This window comes from Crinia signifera, chromosome 4, assembly GCF_055691185.1.
Source record: "Crinia signifera chromosome 4, ASM5569118v1, whole genome shotgun sequence".
Taxonomy (NCBI): Eukaryota; Metazoa; Chordata; class Amphibia; order Anura; family Myobatrachidae; genus Crinia; species Crinia signifera.
In genome coordinates this window covers 254,845,460-254,859,755 of record NC_139220.1, presented here as the reverse complement: position 1 = coordinate 254,859,755, position 14,296 = coordinate 254,845,460, and the positions used below count along the sequence as shown (strand labels likewise).

At 44.8% G+C, this 14,296-nt stretch overlaps 1 protein-coding gene across 1 annotated transcript in view; it reads left to right on the top strand.

Moving 5' to 3' along the window:
• Positions 1–11,913, top strand: part of LOC146075241 (protein FAM169B-like) — a 60,342-nt gene extending 48,429 nt beyond the window's left edge. Inside the window, exons 8-9 of the mRNA XM_083184252.1 lie at positions 7,776–7,900; positions 9,415–11,913. Coding sequence (XP_083040378.1) covers positions 7,776–7,900; positions 9,415–9,642 — 353 coding nt within the window. The 3' untranslated portion in view covers positions 9,643–11,913. The remainder of the gene's footprint in view (positions 1–7,775; positions 7,901–9,414) is intronic.
• The last annotated feature ends 2,383 nt before the right edge of the window (positions 11,914–14,296 follow it).

The following is a 14,296-nucleotide window of genomic DNA, read 5'->3' as shown; positions in this document are numbered from 1 at the left end:
TTTGAAGTTTTTTTTTTCATTTTTTGAATGTTTTCATATTCATTCTCATGTGTCGACATGGACACCAATGAAGTGCCACACTTATGTCAACATTTACATGTGTTGACCTTTCTGTGTTGATTTTTTCTTGTGGCGATTCGCGTCACACCCCCCCACCCCCCCCGCAACCCCCACTCCCGCGATTCACGGCACACACACACACACCTCCCCCGCGATTCTCGGCACCCCACCCCGTGACCCCCCACCTCCCGCAATTCACGGCAACCCCCCACCGGAACCCCTGTGAACCCCGCCCTCCCGCGATTCGCGGCACCCAACCCCGCGACCCCCCCCTCCCGCAATTCGCCGCACCCCCCGTGATTCGCGGCAGCTCCAGAATTAAATTGCACATGGAAAACACTGACATGGCTATGGTCGACAATGAAAAAGGTTGACATGAGTTTTTGAAGTTTTTTTTTTTCATTTTTTGAATGTTTTCATATTCATTCTCATGTGTCGACATGGACACCAATGAAGTGCCACACTTATGTCAACATTTACATGTGTTGACCTTTCTGTGTTGATTTTTTCTTGTGGCGATTTGCGTCACACACCCCCCCACCCCTTCCCCCCCCACAACCCCCACTCCCGCGATTCACGGCACACACACACACACCTCCCCCGCGATTCTCGGCACCCCACCCCGTGACCCCCCCTCCCGTGATTCATGGCACACCCCCGCGACCCCCCCTCCCATGATTCGCCGCAACCCCCGCCCCGTAACCCCCCCTCCCGCGATTCGCGGCACCCACCCCCCCACCCCTTCCCCCCCCACAACCCCCACTCCCGCGATTCACGGCACACACACACACACCTCCCCCGCGATTCTCGGCACCCCACCCCGTGACCCCCCCTCCCGTGATTCATGGCACACCCCCGCGACCCCCCCTCCCATGATTCGCCGCAACCCCCGCCCCGTAACCCCCCCTCCCGCGATTCGCGGCACCCACCCCCGCGACCCCCCCTCCCGCAATTCGCGGCACCCCCCCCACGATTCGCGGCAGCTCCAGAATTAAATTGCACATGGAAAACACTGACATGGCTATGGTCGACAATGAAAAAGGTTGACATGAGTTTTTGAAGTTTTTTTTTTCATTTTTTGAATGTTTTCATATTCATTCTCATGTGTCGACATGGACACCAATGAAGTGCCACACTTATGTCAACATTTACATGTGTTGACCTTTCTGTGTTGATTTTTTCTTGTGGCGATTCGCGTCACACCCCCCCACCCCCCCGCAACCCCCACTCCCGCGATTCACGGCACACACACACCCCCCCCCGCGATTCTCGGCACCCCACCCCGTGACCCCCCCTCCCGTGATTCACGGCACACCCCCCGCGACCCCCCCTACCATGATTCGCCGCAACCCCCGCCCCCGTAACCCCCCTCCCGCGATTTGCGGCAACCCACCCCGCGACCCCCCTCCCGCGATTCTCTGCAATCCCTCCCCTCCCGCGATTCGCAGTATCCACCCCCCCACAACCCCCCCTCCTGCAATTCGCGGCACCCCCCGCGACCCCCCTCCCGCGATTCGCGGACACCTAAGTTGCAATACAGGGCATCTTTCATACAATTCTAACCATATTTCTCATATACAAACGTTCACAAATTAAGGGGGCGCAGCCCCTTACGACGGTGTGAAGAGCGCCCGTAGGGCGCGATGAATCACCTAGTTGTTAATATACGAGTGTTACTTTTTTTTATTTTTTTATTCTATTATTATTGTCTATTTATCTAGCACAACAGTATTATAAAGAAAATATTTAATAATTTAATATCAGTCCCTGTCCAGTTAGAGCTTGCAGTCTAAGGACCAATCAGTTACGGTAGGCTGGTTCTGCTTGTATATCCATAGACTGTGATCAGAATGAGCCTTCTGAGATGTAATGCGCAAAGCCACAGGAAGTCATTTGAATTCAGTCTGGCCAGAAGGGGGGAGACTTATCAAACCTTCTAAAGAAGACATGGGGAACTGTTACCTAGAATAGCCAATAAGACTCTAGGGGCGAAATGTAATAGGGTGCGATTTTTTAGACATGTGCGATTTTTGGTCAAAAACGGCCAAAATCGCACATTTTCCGAAAATCGCACATTTAATAGGTTGAAAATCGCGGTAAAAAATCGCACTTTTTACCGCGAAATCGCACTTTTAGAAGTGCGATTTTTAGTCACATTTCAATTCGCATCCAGATGTTTTCCCATTATAAAGTATACAACTCGCAAATGTAATAGGGTGCGATTTTTGGTAAATGTTACCAAAAATCGCAAAAAAAATAGACCAGGTTCTGACAGGCGAATTTGACAGAACCATGCACAGATCATTGAGATCTGTGCATTATCCTGTTAATAAAAATGTGTAAAAGTGTTTTTATAAAAAAAAAACGGCGTGGGGTCCCCCCTCCTAAGCATAACCAGCCCCGGGCTCATTGAGCCGGACCTGGTTCCAAAAATACGGGGGGACAAAAAGCATAGGGGTCCCCCGTATTTCTGAAACCAGCCCCGGACTCTTGGACCGGTCCTGGTTCCAAAAATACGGGGGACAAAAAATCTGGGGGTCCCCCGTATTTTGAAACCAGCACCGGGCTCCAACAGCCCGCGGTGTCATGCCACAGCCGGGGGACACTTTTTATACAAGGTCCCCCGGCCAAAACATGAGCACCGTGGCTGGTCAGCCTTGGACGGGGTACCTGGAGGAGTGGGGACCCCCCCAATAAAGGGGTCCCCCCCCCCAGGCTTCACCCGTCCAGGGCTGAAGCCCGGGGCTGTCACCGGCGTCCGTGGCCAGTGGACGCCGGCCTGATAGGGTTAAATCCATCATACATATCATTACATTGCTTTTTACCGGCGAACTACAAGTGCCAGCAGACCTCCCCCGCATGCTGGGACTTGGAGAACCACAAGTCCCAGCATGCAGGGCATTAATGGGCCCGCTGGGACTTGTAGTCCACCTGTAAAAAGAATGTTTATAAAAAACACACACACAGAGAAGTACAAGTTTATTACACACACACACCTCAATTTTACACCAGCGTTACTTACCATTCCTGGATCCAGCGCTGGTCTGGCTGCTTCACAGCCGGCTCCCCCCGCACTGACAGGCAGCGGGGAGAACCGCTTTCTCCGTTGCCTGTCACCGGCTTTCTCCGTAGCTTCTGTAGCTCTGTCCCAGTGCTACAGAGGCTGAGAGCGTGATTGGCTGAGCTACAGTATGCGTCTCCATGGAGACGCATAGCTCAGTCCTGATTGGCTGAGCTATGCGTCTCCATGGAGACGCATACTGTAGCTCAGCCAATCACGCTCTCAGCCTCTGTAGCACTGGGACAGAGCTACAGAAGCTACGGAGAAAGCCGGTGACAGGCAACGGAGAAAGCGGTTCTCCCCGCTGCCTGTCAGTGCGGGGGGAGCCGGCTGTGAAGCAGCCAGACCAGCGCTGGATCCAGGAATGGTAAGTAACGCTGGTGTAAAATTGAGGTGTGTGTGTGTAATAAACTTGTACTTCTCTGTGTGTGTGTTTTTTATAAACATTCTTTTTACAGGTGGACTACAAGTCCCAGCGGGCCCATTAATGCCCTGCATGCTGGGACTTGTGGTTCTCCAAGTCCCAGCATGCGGGGGAGGTCTGCTGGCACTTGTAGTTCGCCGGTAAAAAGCAATGTAATGATATGTATGATGGATTTAACCCTATCAGGCCGGCGTCCACTGGCCACGGACGCCGGTGACAGCCCCGGGCTTCAGCCCTGGACGGGTGAAGCCTGGGGGGGGGACCCCTTTATTGGGGGGGTCCCCACTCCTCCAGGTACCCCGTCCAAGGCTGACCAGCCACGGTGCTCATGTTTTGGCCGGGGGACCTTGTATAAAAAGTGTCCCCCGGCTGTGGCATGACACCGCGGGCTGTTGGAGCCCGGTGCTGGTTTCAAAATACGGGGGACCCCCAGATTTTTTGTCCCCCGTATTTTTGGAACCAGGACCGGTCCAAGAGTCCGGGGCTGGTTTCAGAAATACGGGGGACCCCTATGCTTTTTGTCCCCCCGTATTTTTGGAACCAGGTCCGGCTCAATGAGCCCGGGGCTGGTTATGCTTAGGAGGGGGGACCCCACGCCGTTTTTTTTTTAACTTTTTTTTTTTTGCACAAAAGCGCATTTATAAAAATGCGCACATTTTCATGACTGAAAATGCGCACATTTTCATGACTAAAAATCGCGGCAAATCGCGGCAAATCGCTTTTTTTTGCCGCTAATTCGCATCTCATTACATATGCGAATTCGCGGCAAAAAATGCGATTTTTAAAGGTGCGATTTGGTGCGATTTTTTTTTAGTCTAAAAAATCGCACCCTATTACATTTCGCCCTAGATATTTTCTAGCATGTTCTAGTTCAATAAATGGATTAGCCCTCTGGAACTGCAATGTTGTATATCGAAGTAATGATCAAAGCTGCTGTGTAAGGATCCTCCTCAACCCAAAATGAAAACAAATATAGAAATCTCAGTGATAAGAAAAACAAAGGTCCATTTAACCAATCAGCACCTGCCAAACACAGAAAAATAAAGAAGAAGAAGGTGGTTAAACTGCACTAGTATCTAAACCATGCAACAGGTGTGGTGTGTGTGTGTGTATATATATATATATTCTAGGAAAATAGAGACGTGTGCTCGATAGTGCATGAGATCCGTTTAAAAGGAATTATCCTAAGGAGGATTGGACTATTGGTGTCGGATAAAAGAGGTTATCCTATTTATATGTGGACGTTTTCATCGTGTTCAGCGCATTGTTCTATATTTCTTCTACTACTTACTATATATATATATATATATATATATATATATATATATATATATATATATATGGGGAACTATAGTTTTGGAACTCGGCGATCAGTTTTACTTGATGATATGGGACAAAGTCAAAAAGTTTAAAAAAATCAGAAATTTATTTTAAAAAAGAAGGCTAACACAGCACACAATAAATAACACAAAAGGAGGTGACAGGATATTCTAAATTTATATGATGCTAAGAATATATGTGCCCAGCAATAAAAGAACAAATAAATGCTGAAAAACACAATAAAAATAGCTAGGCTCTGTATAAAATATTGCCTACACGGTCATATAATCATAAAAAACGGGAACATAAAATAGAGTTAAAAAGATATGGAAAATCGCTTAGCTGAGTGAGGAGACAGGATTAAAAGCTGCCCGACATGTTTCGTCTTAACAGACTTCCTCAGGGGGTGTGGACAAACTGGTTGGAGCTGATATTTATGGTTTGAGACAAGCTTACATCACTTCCTGTCAATCAATTTAACAATCTAGCAGCGGGTGGGTACATAATGATATTTGGGTGGCAGATCTCTATATAATCGATAAATGTACATAGTGGTCTGTCTTAAACATATAATAGTACTAAAGTAATGGTAAGGTAAATGCGTTAATTGTCTCTAAATTAGTTCAATTAGCATTCGTGGGTCTGGAACAGCGGGGCGGGACGTCATATCCGCCCCACTTACGCCCCACATCCGCCGTCACCCGGGAGACCAGTGCGCCTGCGTGTTTCTTCTTTATTGCAGTTAGCCGCGTCTGTCTTCTGACAGGTTTACGGCTTCTCTGAGCGGCTTATATATATATATAACAATGTATTCCATTAAAAATAGGCAAAAGATATTTTTAAATATTTTTAAAAGGTAAAACACAGTATGTATGTAGCCAGTACTTAAGACAATCAAAAACATGGATATATTCACCCAATCTCCAAGAAGAGCTCCTATATAGTGTCCGTTCCTATAATGCTTTCCTTCAGAGTCCCAAATGGTTGGAAGCCGATATATATGAATAGATGGACTTTTTGAGAGAGACAGCGCACTCCTGCAAAGGGATCGCCTGATGGTCAATGGGTCCCACTTGGTATGCTGGTTTGTTTAGTCCTGGATGTTAAACGGCTGACAAGGGTTGGGAAAGCTGGTCCGGTCACTTGGGCAGTGGCAAGTGTAGGGTCCAGATGGTGGGTGTCCGTGTTTAAAAGTCACCTGTCAAACACAGCCTGTAACAGGCAGTTAGGAGCTGATTGGCTGATACTGATTTCTGCCCACTTTATCGCTCTTCAAGGCTTATTACATAGACCCCAAAGTCCATATCATTGACTATAGTATAAAGTGTGGATGCACTAAAAACTTATCCATTTAATTGTATACAGTACACAATATTCCGTCAATACAGATGTAAACCTCCTTACGGTCTTCAGGCTACCTGTGCTGTGCAAACGTGATTGTGTTGTATATTATTGTAAACATGCAGGTTCTGAAAATTGTGATTTTGATGGACTTGCTAAGCAGCGAAAATTCGCTGCATAGAGAGTCATGTAACGCCGCCCGCATGACTACCCCCCCTTCCCCCGCCACCATTTCCCCTCCCAACCATGCAAGGGGATGTGTAACGAAGACACATCCCCTCGGGTGCTGCCGCTGCAGGAGAACTCATTCGATGTTTGCCGAACATCGGATGATTTCTCCTGCCTTCACAAATAGAAGTCAGTCTTCACTGACGTATATGCAGCAGCCGGGACGAAGACAGGTCGCAGCATTGCGTGTGGACCAAACGCCGCCCACAGTGCCGGCCCCTCCCCTCGCACGCTGTGATCCCCTGCGCGGCTGCAAATGGATGATTTGCATAATCATCCATTCGCAGCCGGGGAGAAATCATTTGTTGTTCAGCGACCATCGAACGATTTCTCCAGCGCTGGCAGATCAGAGACACCTCTATGGTATGTCTGATCTGCGAGCGCCCTGTGTGGGAAGCAGGTGGGCAGCTGAGCAGGGGAAAAATATTTCATGGTGAATGATTGCCCCCCTGTTTGCACAGCTTTGTACGCATTTGCAGCTGTGCACAGGAGGGGGCGTACTCGCAGCTCAGCAAGCAGGTCTGAATCAGACCTTTTTTACACAAATTTGACACATCAGGATGATCGCGTGAAAAGCCTCAAATCGTATGTAATTTACTTGTGCGGTCCTGTGTGCCGTAAAACATATCCACAGATTGTCACTGCTGCAATAAGGATTTATCGTTATTGAAACAGTGCACATTGTGCTTTTCCTACCTGCGTTGTATCATCTGAAGTTGAGTCACGTGACGGTCCAGCCCAATAAATAAATTTAGAAGGAATCTTAAGATAAATCATGAATATAATGTGTGTGCTGTATATATATCTTATGCAATCTGTCGCGTAAGGTATATCTTAAGATATAAACAGAAAAATGAGAGAATGTGAACTATCTGTCGCTCCTTTGGTCAATTTCATCAAATATTCACTCTGTAAATCTCCCGATAACTCCCACATAACAGATGGAAAGAGATATCACATACAAGTACAGCTTTAATCAAAGTAAGTATACATTACATAAAATAGGCCATAAAACATAAAAAAATACTCGGAATTGCCAACGATGGGTAATTACCAGAGACAAATAGAACCATCACCAAATGGCTCAAAAGAAGGCAGAGGTACTGTATAAAAGGAGTCCCGATTACTCAGTCTACCACCCTCCAGGTGTATTCGCTCCAAGGCTCTGCTCTTCCCACCGCTCATCTGGAAGTATGGCTGTAGAGATCCTCAATGCATTTCCTCCCTCCTCTTACAGATGGCAGGTGTATTGATTTCCCCAACTCTCTCTCTCTCTCTATATAAGGAAAGATGGAATCTTGTCTGCTTCATGTTGTGACTGTGTTACATTTCTGTTCTTAGTCTGTGGCAGATTTTTAGCAGATAATCCGAAAGAACGGGATCGCCTGTGGGAAGTAGACCCTCCAGGTGACTGGAGCCAGCGCACTAATATTTGGCTGCGGATTCAGCTTGGCGAGACCCCAGTGGTGAGTTCTCTCTCACTTCTCATGGTGTTGTTCTTTGCTGTAAATGTACTTTTTAATATACTTGAGGAACTTTTTATTTAGAAGCTTCACTAGCCACATTGAAGCCCAGCACACAACAGCCTGTGCTGGGCTGTCCCTGCTGACAGGTAAGAGCCTAGATCAGTGGTAGCCAACCCTAGCCCTCGAGAGCTACCAACAGTTCACATTTTCCAGACAACCTAGCTGCTGCACAGCTGCACTCATTAATCACTGACACATTTTAAAAGATCCACAGGTGGAGCTAATTAGCTCACTTGTGATTCTGTGAGGAGACCTGCAAAACATGCACTGTTGGTAGCTCTCGAGGACTAGGGTTGGCAACCCCAGGCCTAGATCCCTTGGGTGCCCCTTTAAACAAACCCGAGTAATAAGTATCTACTCCGATCTTCCCGGTGGCCCTGACTGTACATGCAGTGAATGCTAGTTACCAGTAAGTTCCGTACACAGATTTGGGAGACACATACCCACATTCATACTCCCAACATATTTGACAGACTTGGAAGGTCCTTGAGAGGTTGGTAACACATCTGGTTGCAGTCCTTACCACAGAGACTTGCAGCTGAACTGCTCTGGTTGTAAACAAGTGTTCATTTCTACTTGAAATGTATCTATAGATCCTATGCACCTGTGTTCATCTGCCTGTACCACATGTGACTGCAACTAAAATAGAGCCTTATTCTACCTTTGTCTATAGCCACATGCCTGTGTTTCATTAGTAGGGTGGACCAGAAATACCACAAGTAGCATTTCAGTCCATCCACGGAACAAAGCACAGTAGATACAGGGGTAGATGTATGAGGCAGTGATAAGGAAGGAGAAGTGATCAAGTGCCTGGTACTTTATCACCGGCCAATCAGCTCTAAACTGTCCCTTTTTAAACCCAGTCTGTAATTTACCAGTCAAAAGCTGATTGGTCGGTGATAAAGTACCAGCCACTTTATCACTTCTCCTCCCTTATCACTGCTTCATACATCTAGCCGACAGATAGCTATATTTGTATATATATATATATATGGGATGCGGTTAATTTCCCGGCGGTCGGGATCCCGGCGGTCGGAATCCCGACACTGGAATCCCGACCGCCGAAATCCCGAAACTTTCTCCCTCCGTGGGTGTCCACGACACCCATAGAGGGAGAATAAAATAGTGTGCCGAGCGTAGCGAGGCACCGGGCCCGCTGCGTGGCGAGCGCAGCGAGCCCGCAAGGGGGGGCGATCCATGTCCCCCCCTTGTCGGGATTTCGGCGGTCGGGATTCCAGTGTCGGGATTCCGACCGCCGGGATCCCGACCGCCGGGATATCATATCGGATCCATATATATACATATATGAATGATCTAAAAAAACGGAACAATTACAATTGTGGTCACTAGTGAATGGTGAAGTTTGGGTCCAGACGGCAGCTGCAGTAAAAGTTCAATAGGTCTGTTTGTGTACTACTAATTCTTTACAGTCATACCACTTGTCTTATGCTAAGGTGAGTCCTGTGGAGAAGTCACCAATGTGCACAGAAACGGAGATCTCTATGGTAGAGGAGCAAATGAAGCATCATCCTGAGACCAGAAGCTCCGTCTCTGCTGTGAATAGCGTTACTCAGCCACTCAGCAGGAAGAGAAGAGATGGAGGACAAGTGGCACAGACACAGAAGAGGAGAAGGAAGGGAAAGAAGAGGAGGCTGGGTAAAGGTAGAGGGAAAAATAGATGAGGAAAAGACAAATGGAGAAAGCATATGAATGGCAACAGAGGGAAGTATGAGGACATTGCAGCCCCATGTGTTTTACAGAATTTATTATGGGTTTACAGATAATGATTGTTAAGGGATCCAATCCACAGTCAGTGACTGTAAAGTCCATAGAAATGAGTGCTAGATGCACAGACATGCACATTGCACATACCACTAACAACTATTTCAGGGTATATTGTTACAAAACAAATCTTTAATATATGCTGTAAATTAGCAGATACATCCTTCAGTATAATTATGATCTATTCCAGTGGTAGCCAACCCTAGCCCTCGAGAGCTACCAACAGTTCACATTTTCCAGACAACCTAGCTGCTGCACTCATTAATCACTGACACATTTTAAAAGATACACAGATGGAGCTAATTAGCTCACTTGTGAGTCTGTGAGGAGACCTGCAAAACGTGCACTGTTGGTAGCTCTCGAGGACTAGGGTTGGCTACCCCAGATCTATTCATTTGTAAATGAAATGTTAGCTACATTTACAGTACTGTACATTGCACTAATACTGTACTTTGCACTAGTTTGTAAGGCTCCACTTTGTTACACTTCAAGGTTAGTACATCTGCCCTTGTTTTTTTTTAAATTATTATTATTTTAATTGAAAGCTATTGGTAACTGTGGTATTGCTGTTGCTTTTATGATGACTACTTTTGTTGGCGCTAGATGCTATTTACACTGTTTGTCTATGACTTTTTAAAGCATGATACATCTGCCCCATAACCTACTATGAAACATAATTAATGCACTGATTAAATGGTGGCCTTTCTAGGTATAACTGCAGGGTAAGGTGCCGGATGACGGGACAGCAGTCAGTATTATTACGGTCTGTATAACTACTTCAGAAGCCCGACTAAATGCCCAACCGTTGGAATCCCGACTGACAGGGGCTATTCTCCCCTATCGGAGTATTGACGATTGGTCGGTATACTGACCTTCGGAATCCCGATTGTCGGGCCATCATAACACACCCTGCAGGGTAAGAGGGTAGCTGTACAGTATGATTTGTGTCATGTATTTGTATCTGCGTTTTATACAGTATGTTGATGCTGCTGTAAGCCTGGGACTATATGGTCTGAGCCTTTCTAACAGTCCTTGGCAGGGGTGTCAGTGGATGTATGTATTCCTTGGCTCATTAAAACATACTACTGGTTCCTAGATTTCATTTACTGGCCCCTGATTTCCTCATTAATATGTCTATCCCTGTTATTATCTACTAAATTATATTACAATTTTAATTTATTAGTCCTCATATACCTAGGAGTAGATTTACTAAAGCTTTTTTTTTAAAAAAAGCGATGTTGCCAGCGTGAATTAAGCTTAATGAGTATATTCCTAAATTCGGTCATTATTTATGACCATTTAAAGCTTTGAAACATGATAGAGAAATTAACATTGAATTCTGATTTACTGTAACTGGTGATTTCGGAGTTGGACACAAAACAGAATCATAAAATACAATATATAAAAATAAAATAGCATTTTCCAACCTAATGAATGTTGGTTGTGTATGCAGGTGTGCATCTGCAGCTCCCTCCCCTTCATGTACCTGGATGCTGCCTGGAATATGACTAGAGTTTTGGCTTCACTGAATACTAAAACAGCTAAATATTGCAGTACACACAATGCATAGAAATTTCATTGAATCACCATACAGTGCAGATAATAATTACCTAAGAGGCTTCGGGCACCTGAATTGCGAAGTGAACCAAAACCAAATAAATTTACATTTTCTTTTTCCAACAACAAATATCCGTCCTTCCCCAATAGAGTATGAAGCCTACTTTATTTGTTTAGAACCAGTATGCTTTGAGATTTAACTTATAATACACTGGTATGTAATCATAATAAATAATATTTAATTTACGTTGTATGTATAAAAGATGTTTATACTATTGATGTATGTGTGACATGATTTTGTATCAAAATGGCCGACACACTGTGTTTTATATGTGACATATCTAAAGGCGTGATAAACGGATAGTTTTTGCTATTCCTTAAGTAAAGGAGAAAAATAATGATCTTGTCATAAAAGGTTGTGTTTACGAACTACTGTATGTTTCTGTCCCAAATCACCCTATTGTTTCAGGCCAAGTCACGCAGTATAAATTCTGATGAGGTTATAAGAGAGAGTTACCTCTAAAAGTTATTTTTTTTGTCCATTTGGGCTGTTCCAACCCCCTACAATTACTTAGGAGTGCATGATTGATTCATTGGGGTTTATTCTAGTTCATTCTTTCTGACAAAATCCTTCTTAGATGGACAAAACCATGTGCACTGCAGGGGGGCAGATGTAACATGTGCAGAGAGAATTAGATTTGGGTGAGTTATTTTGTTTCTGTGCAGGGAAAATACTGACTGCATGATTTTACACTGCAATATAGATCTCACTTTGAAGAAAAACCCCACCCAAATCTAATTCTCTCTGCACAAGTTACATCTGCCCCACCTGCAGTGCATATGGTTTTGTCCATCTAAGAAGGATTTTGTCAGAAAGAATGAACTAGAATAACCCCCATTGACATCTAACTCTAAGATGGCACCCATGAGTGGGGGCTCTCGAGTAGATAATAGTAGAAAAGTGTGAGATGATTCAACCACAATGTGTCCATTACCTTACAGAAGGTCTCCAGACTGGTGACTCCTGTTACAGCAAAGTACTAATATCATTAAGGTTTTGGTTTATAATAATGTAAACCTAGACAATTTTGACCCAGGGACCGCATAACACTGTACTTTAGCCTGGTCTCTGGACTCCTATGCCCATTTTTTGCATTCATTCCAGACTCCTATTTGTATGCAGTTACAATTCATATTTGCAGATAAAAAAGCCACCCAGTGAAAAGATGTGAATACACACAAAAGGTTCAAGTGGAGAGGTGATAATCATGGGAGACTTTAATCTACCTGATGTAAGCTGGGAGCTGCCTGTTACAAGTTCCACCAGAAGTAGGGACATGCTGAATTCCTTGCAAGGAGCATCCCCCCAGCAATTGGTGAGGGAGCCCACTCGTAAGGATGCAATATTAGACTTAATACTTACAAATGGTGACAGAATATCTGATGTAAATGTGGGTGAAAACCCGGGATTCAGTGACCATCAAGCAGTATGGTTCAAAATCAAGACAGAGACCGACTCATCGCACACAAAAACAAAAGGTGTTCGATTTTAGGAAGGCTGATTTTGTAGAGATGGGAAACTCTGTAAGGGCTTCTTTGGCAGAGTGGAGGAACTTGGAAGAAGAGAAGTGGGAAAAATTAAAAAGTGCAATACTAAAAGCAACAGAACTTTGTGTTTGCTGAGAGGGGAAGAGGCCACAGTTAAGTTGCAAGTATAGTCAGAAAACTGAGGGAGATACAAGTACATTTACAGAGGAGAAAGTCCTCACAGAACTCTCAAAACTAAAATTGGATAAATCAATGGGGCCAGATGGGATACATCCACGGATACTAAAAGAGCTTAAAGGGGAGCTGGTAAAACCATTAACAGAATAATTCAACCAGTCACTAGCTATTGGAGTAATCCCAGAGGACTGGAAAACAGCAAATGTATTCCCACTGCACAAAAGTGGAAGCAAGGAAGAGGTAAGCAACTATCGACCAATGAGCCTTACATCACTAGTGGGGAAATTGATGGAAACACTCTTAAAACAAAGAGTTGTAGAATATTTTTTTAAAACCAGCAATTTACAGGATCCAAACTACCATGGGTTTACTGGGGGAAGATCATGTCAATCAAATCTTATTGACTTTTTTGACTGGGTGACTAAAGTAATAGATCAAGGTGGGGCTGTAGATGTAGCTTATCTAGACTTTAGTAAGGCTTTTGACACTGTCCCACATCGCAGACTGTTAAATAAACTTGAAAGCTTGGGATTAGATTCTAAAATAGTTGAATGGATAAGATCTTGGTTGCAGGACAGAAAACAGAGAGTTGTAGTAAACAGAGTACAGTCAAAGGAAGAAAAGGTTACAAGTGGAGTACTCCAGGGATATGTACTTGGACCAGTGCTTTTTAATATCTTTACTGGTGATATTGCAAATGGAATTGAGGGTAAAATAGGCCTTTTTGCAGATTACACAAAGGTATGAAAAAGGGTAGGCACACCAGGAGGGGTAAAACAAATGATTGATGATCTAGGTAGATTAGAGGAATGGTCAAGAGCATGGGAACTACAGTTTAATGCCAAAAAATACAGAATCATGCATCTGGGTCTCAAAAATCCAAAGACTAAATATAGTATGAATGGTACTATTAGGAAACTACTGAGGAAGAGAGGGATCTAGGTGCCACTATTTCAGGGGACTTAAAGGCAGGTAGGCAATGTAACAAAGCAATGAAGAAGGCAAGTCAGATGCTTGGTTGCATAGGGAGAGGTATCAGCAGTAGAAAGAAAGAAGTAATAATGCCACTGTATAGGTCATTGGTACAACCTCTTCTAGAGTACTGTGTTCAGTTCTGGAGGCCATATCTCCAGAAGGCTATAAATACATTAAAGACTGTACAAAGAAGGGCAACTAAAATGGTGCATGGCCTACATCACAAAACGTACCAGGAAAGACTAAAAGATCTGGTACTTCTTTACTTTCACGGCGCCAGCATGGCGCCGCGCTACT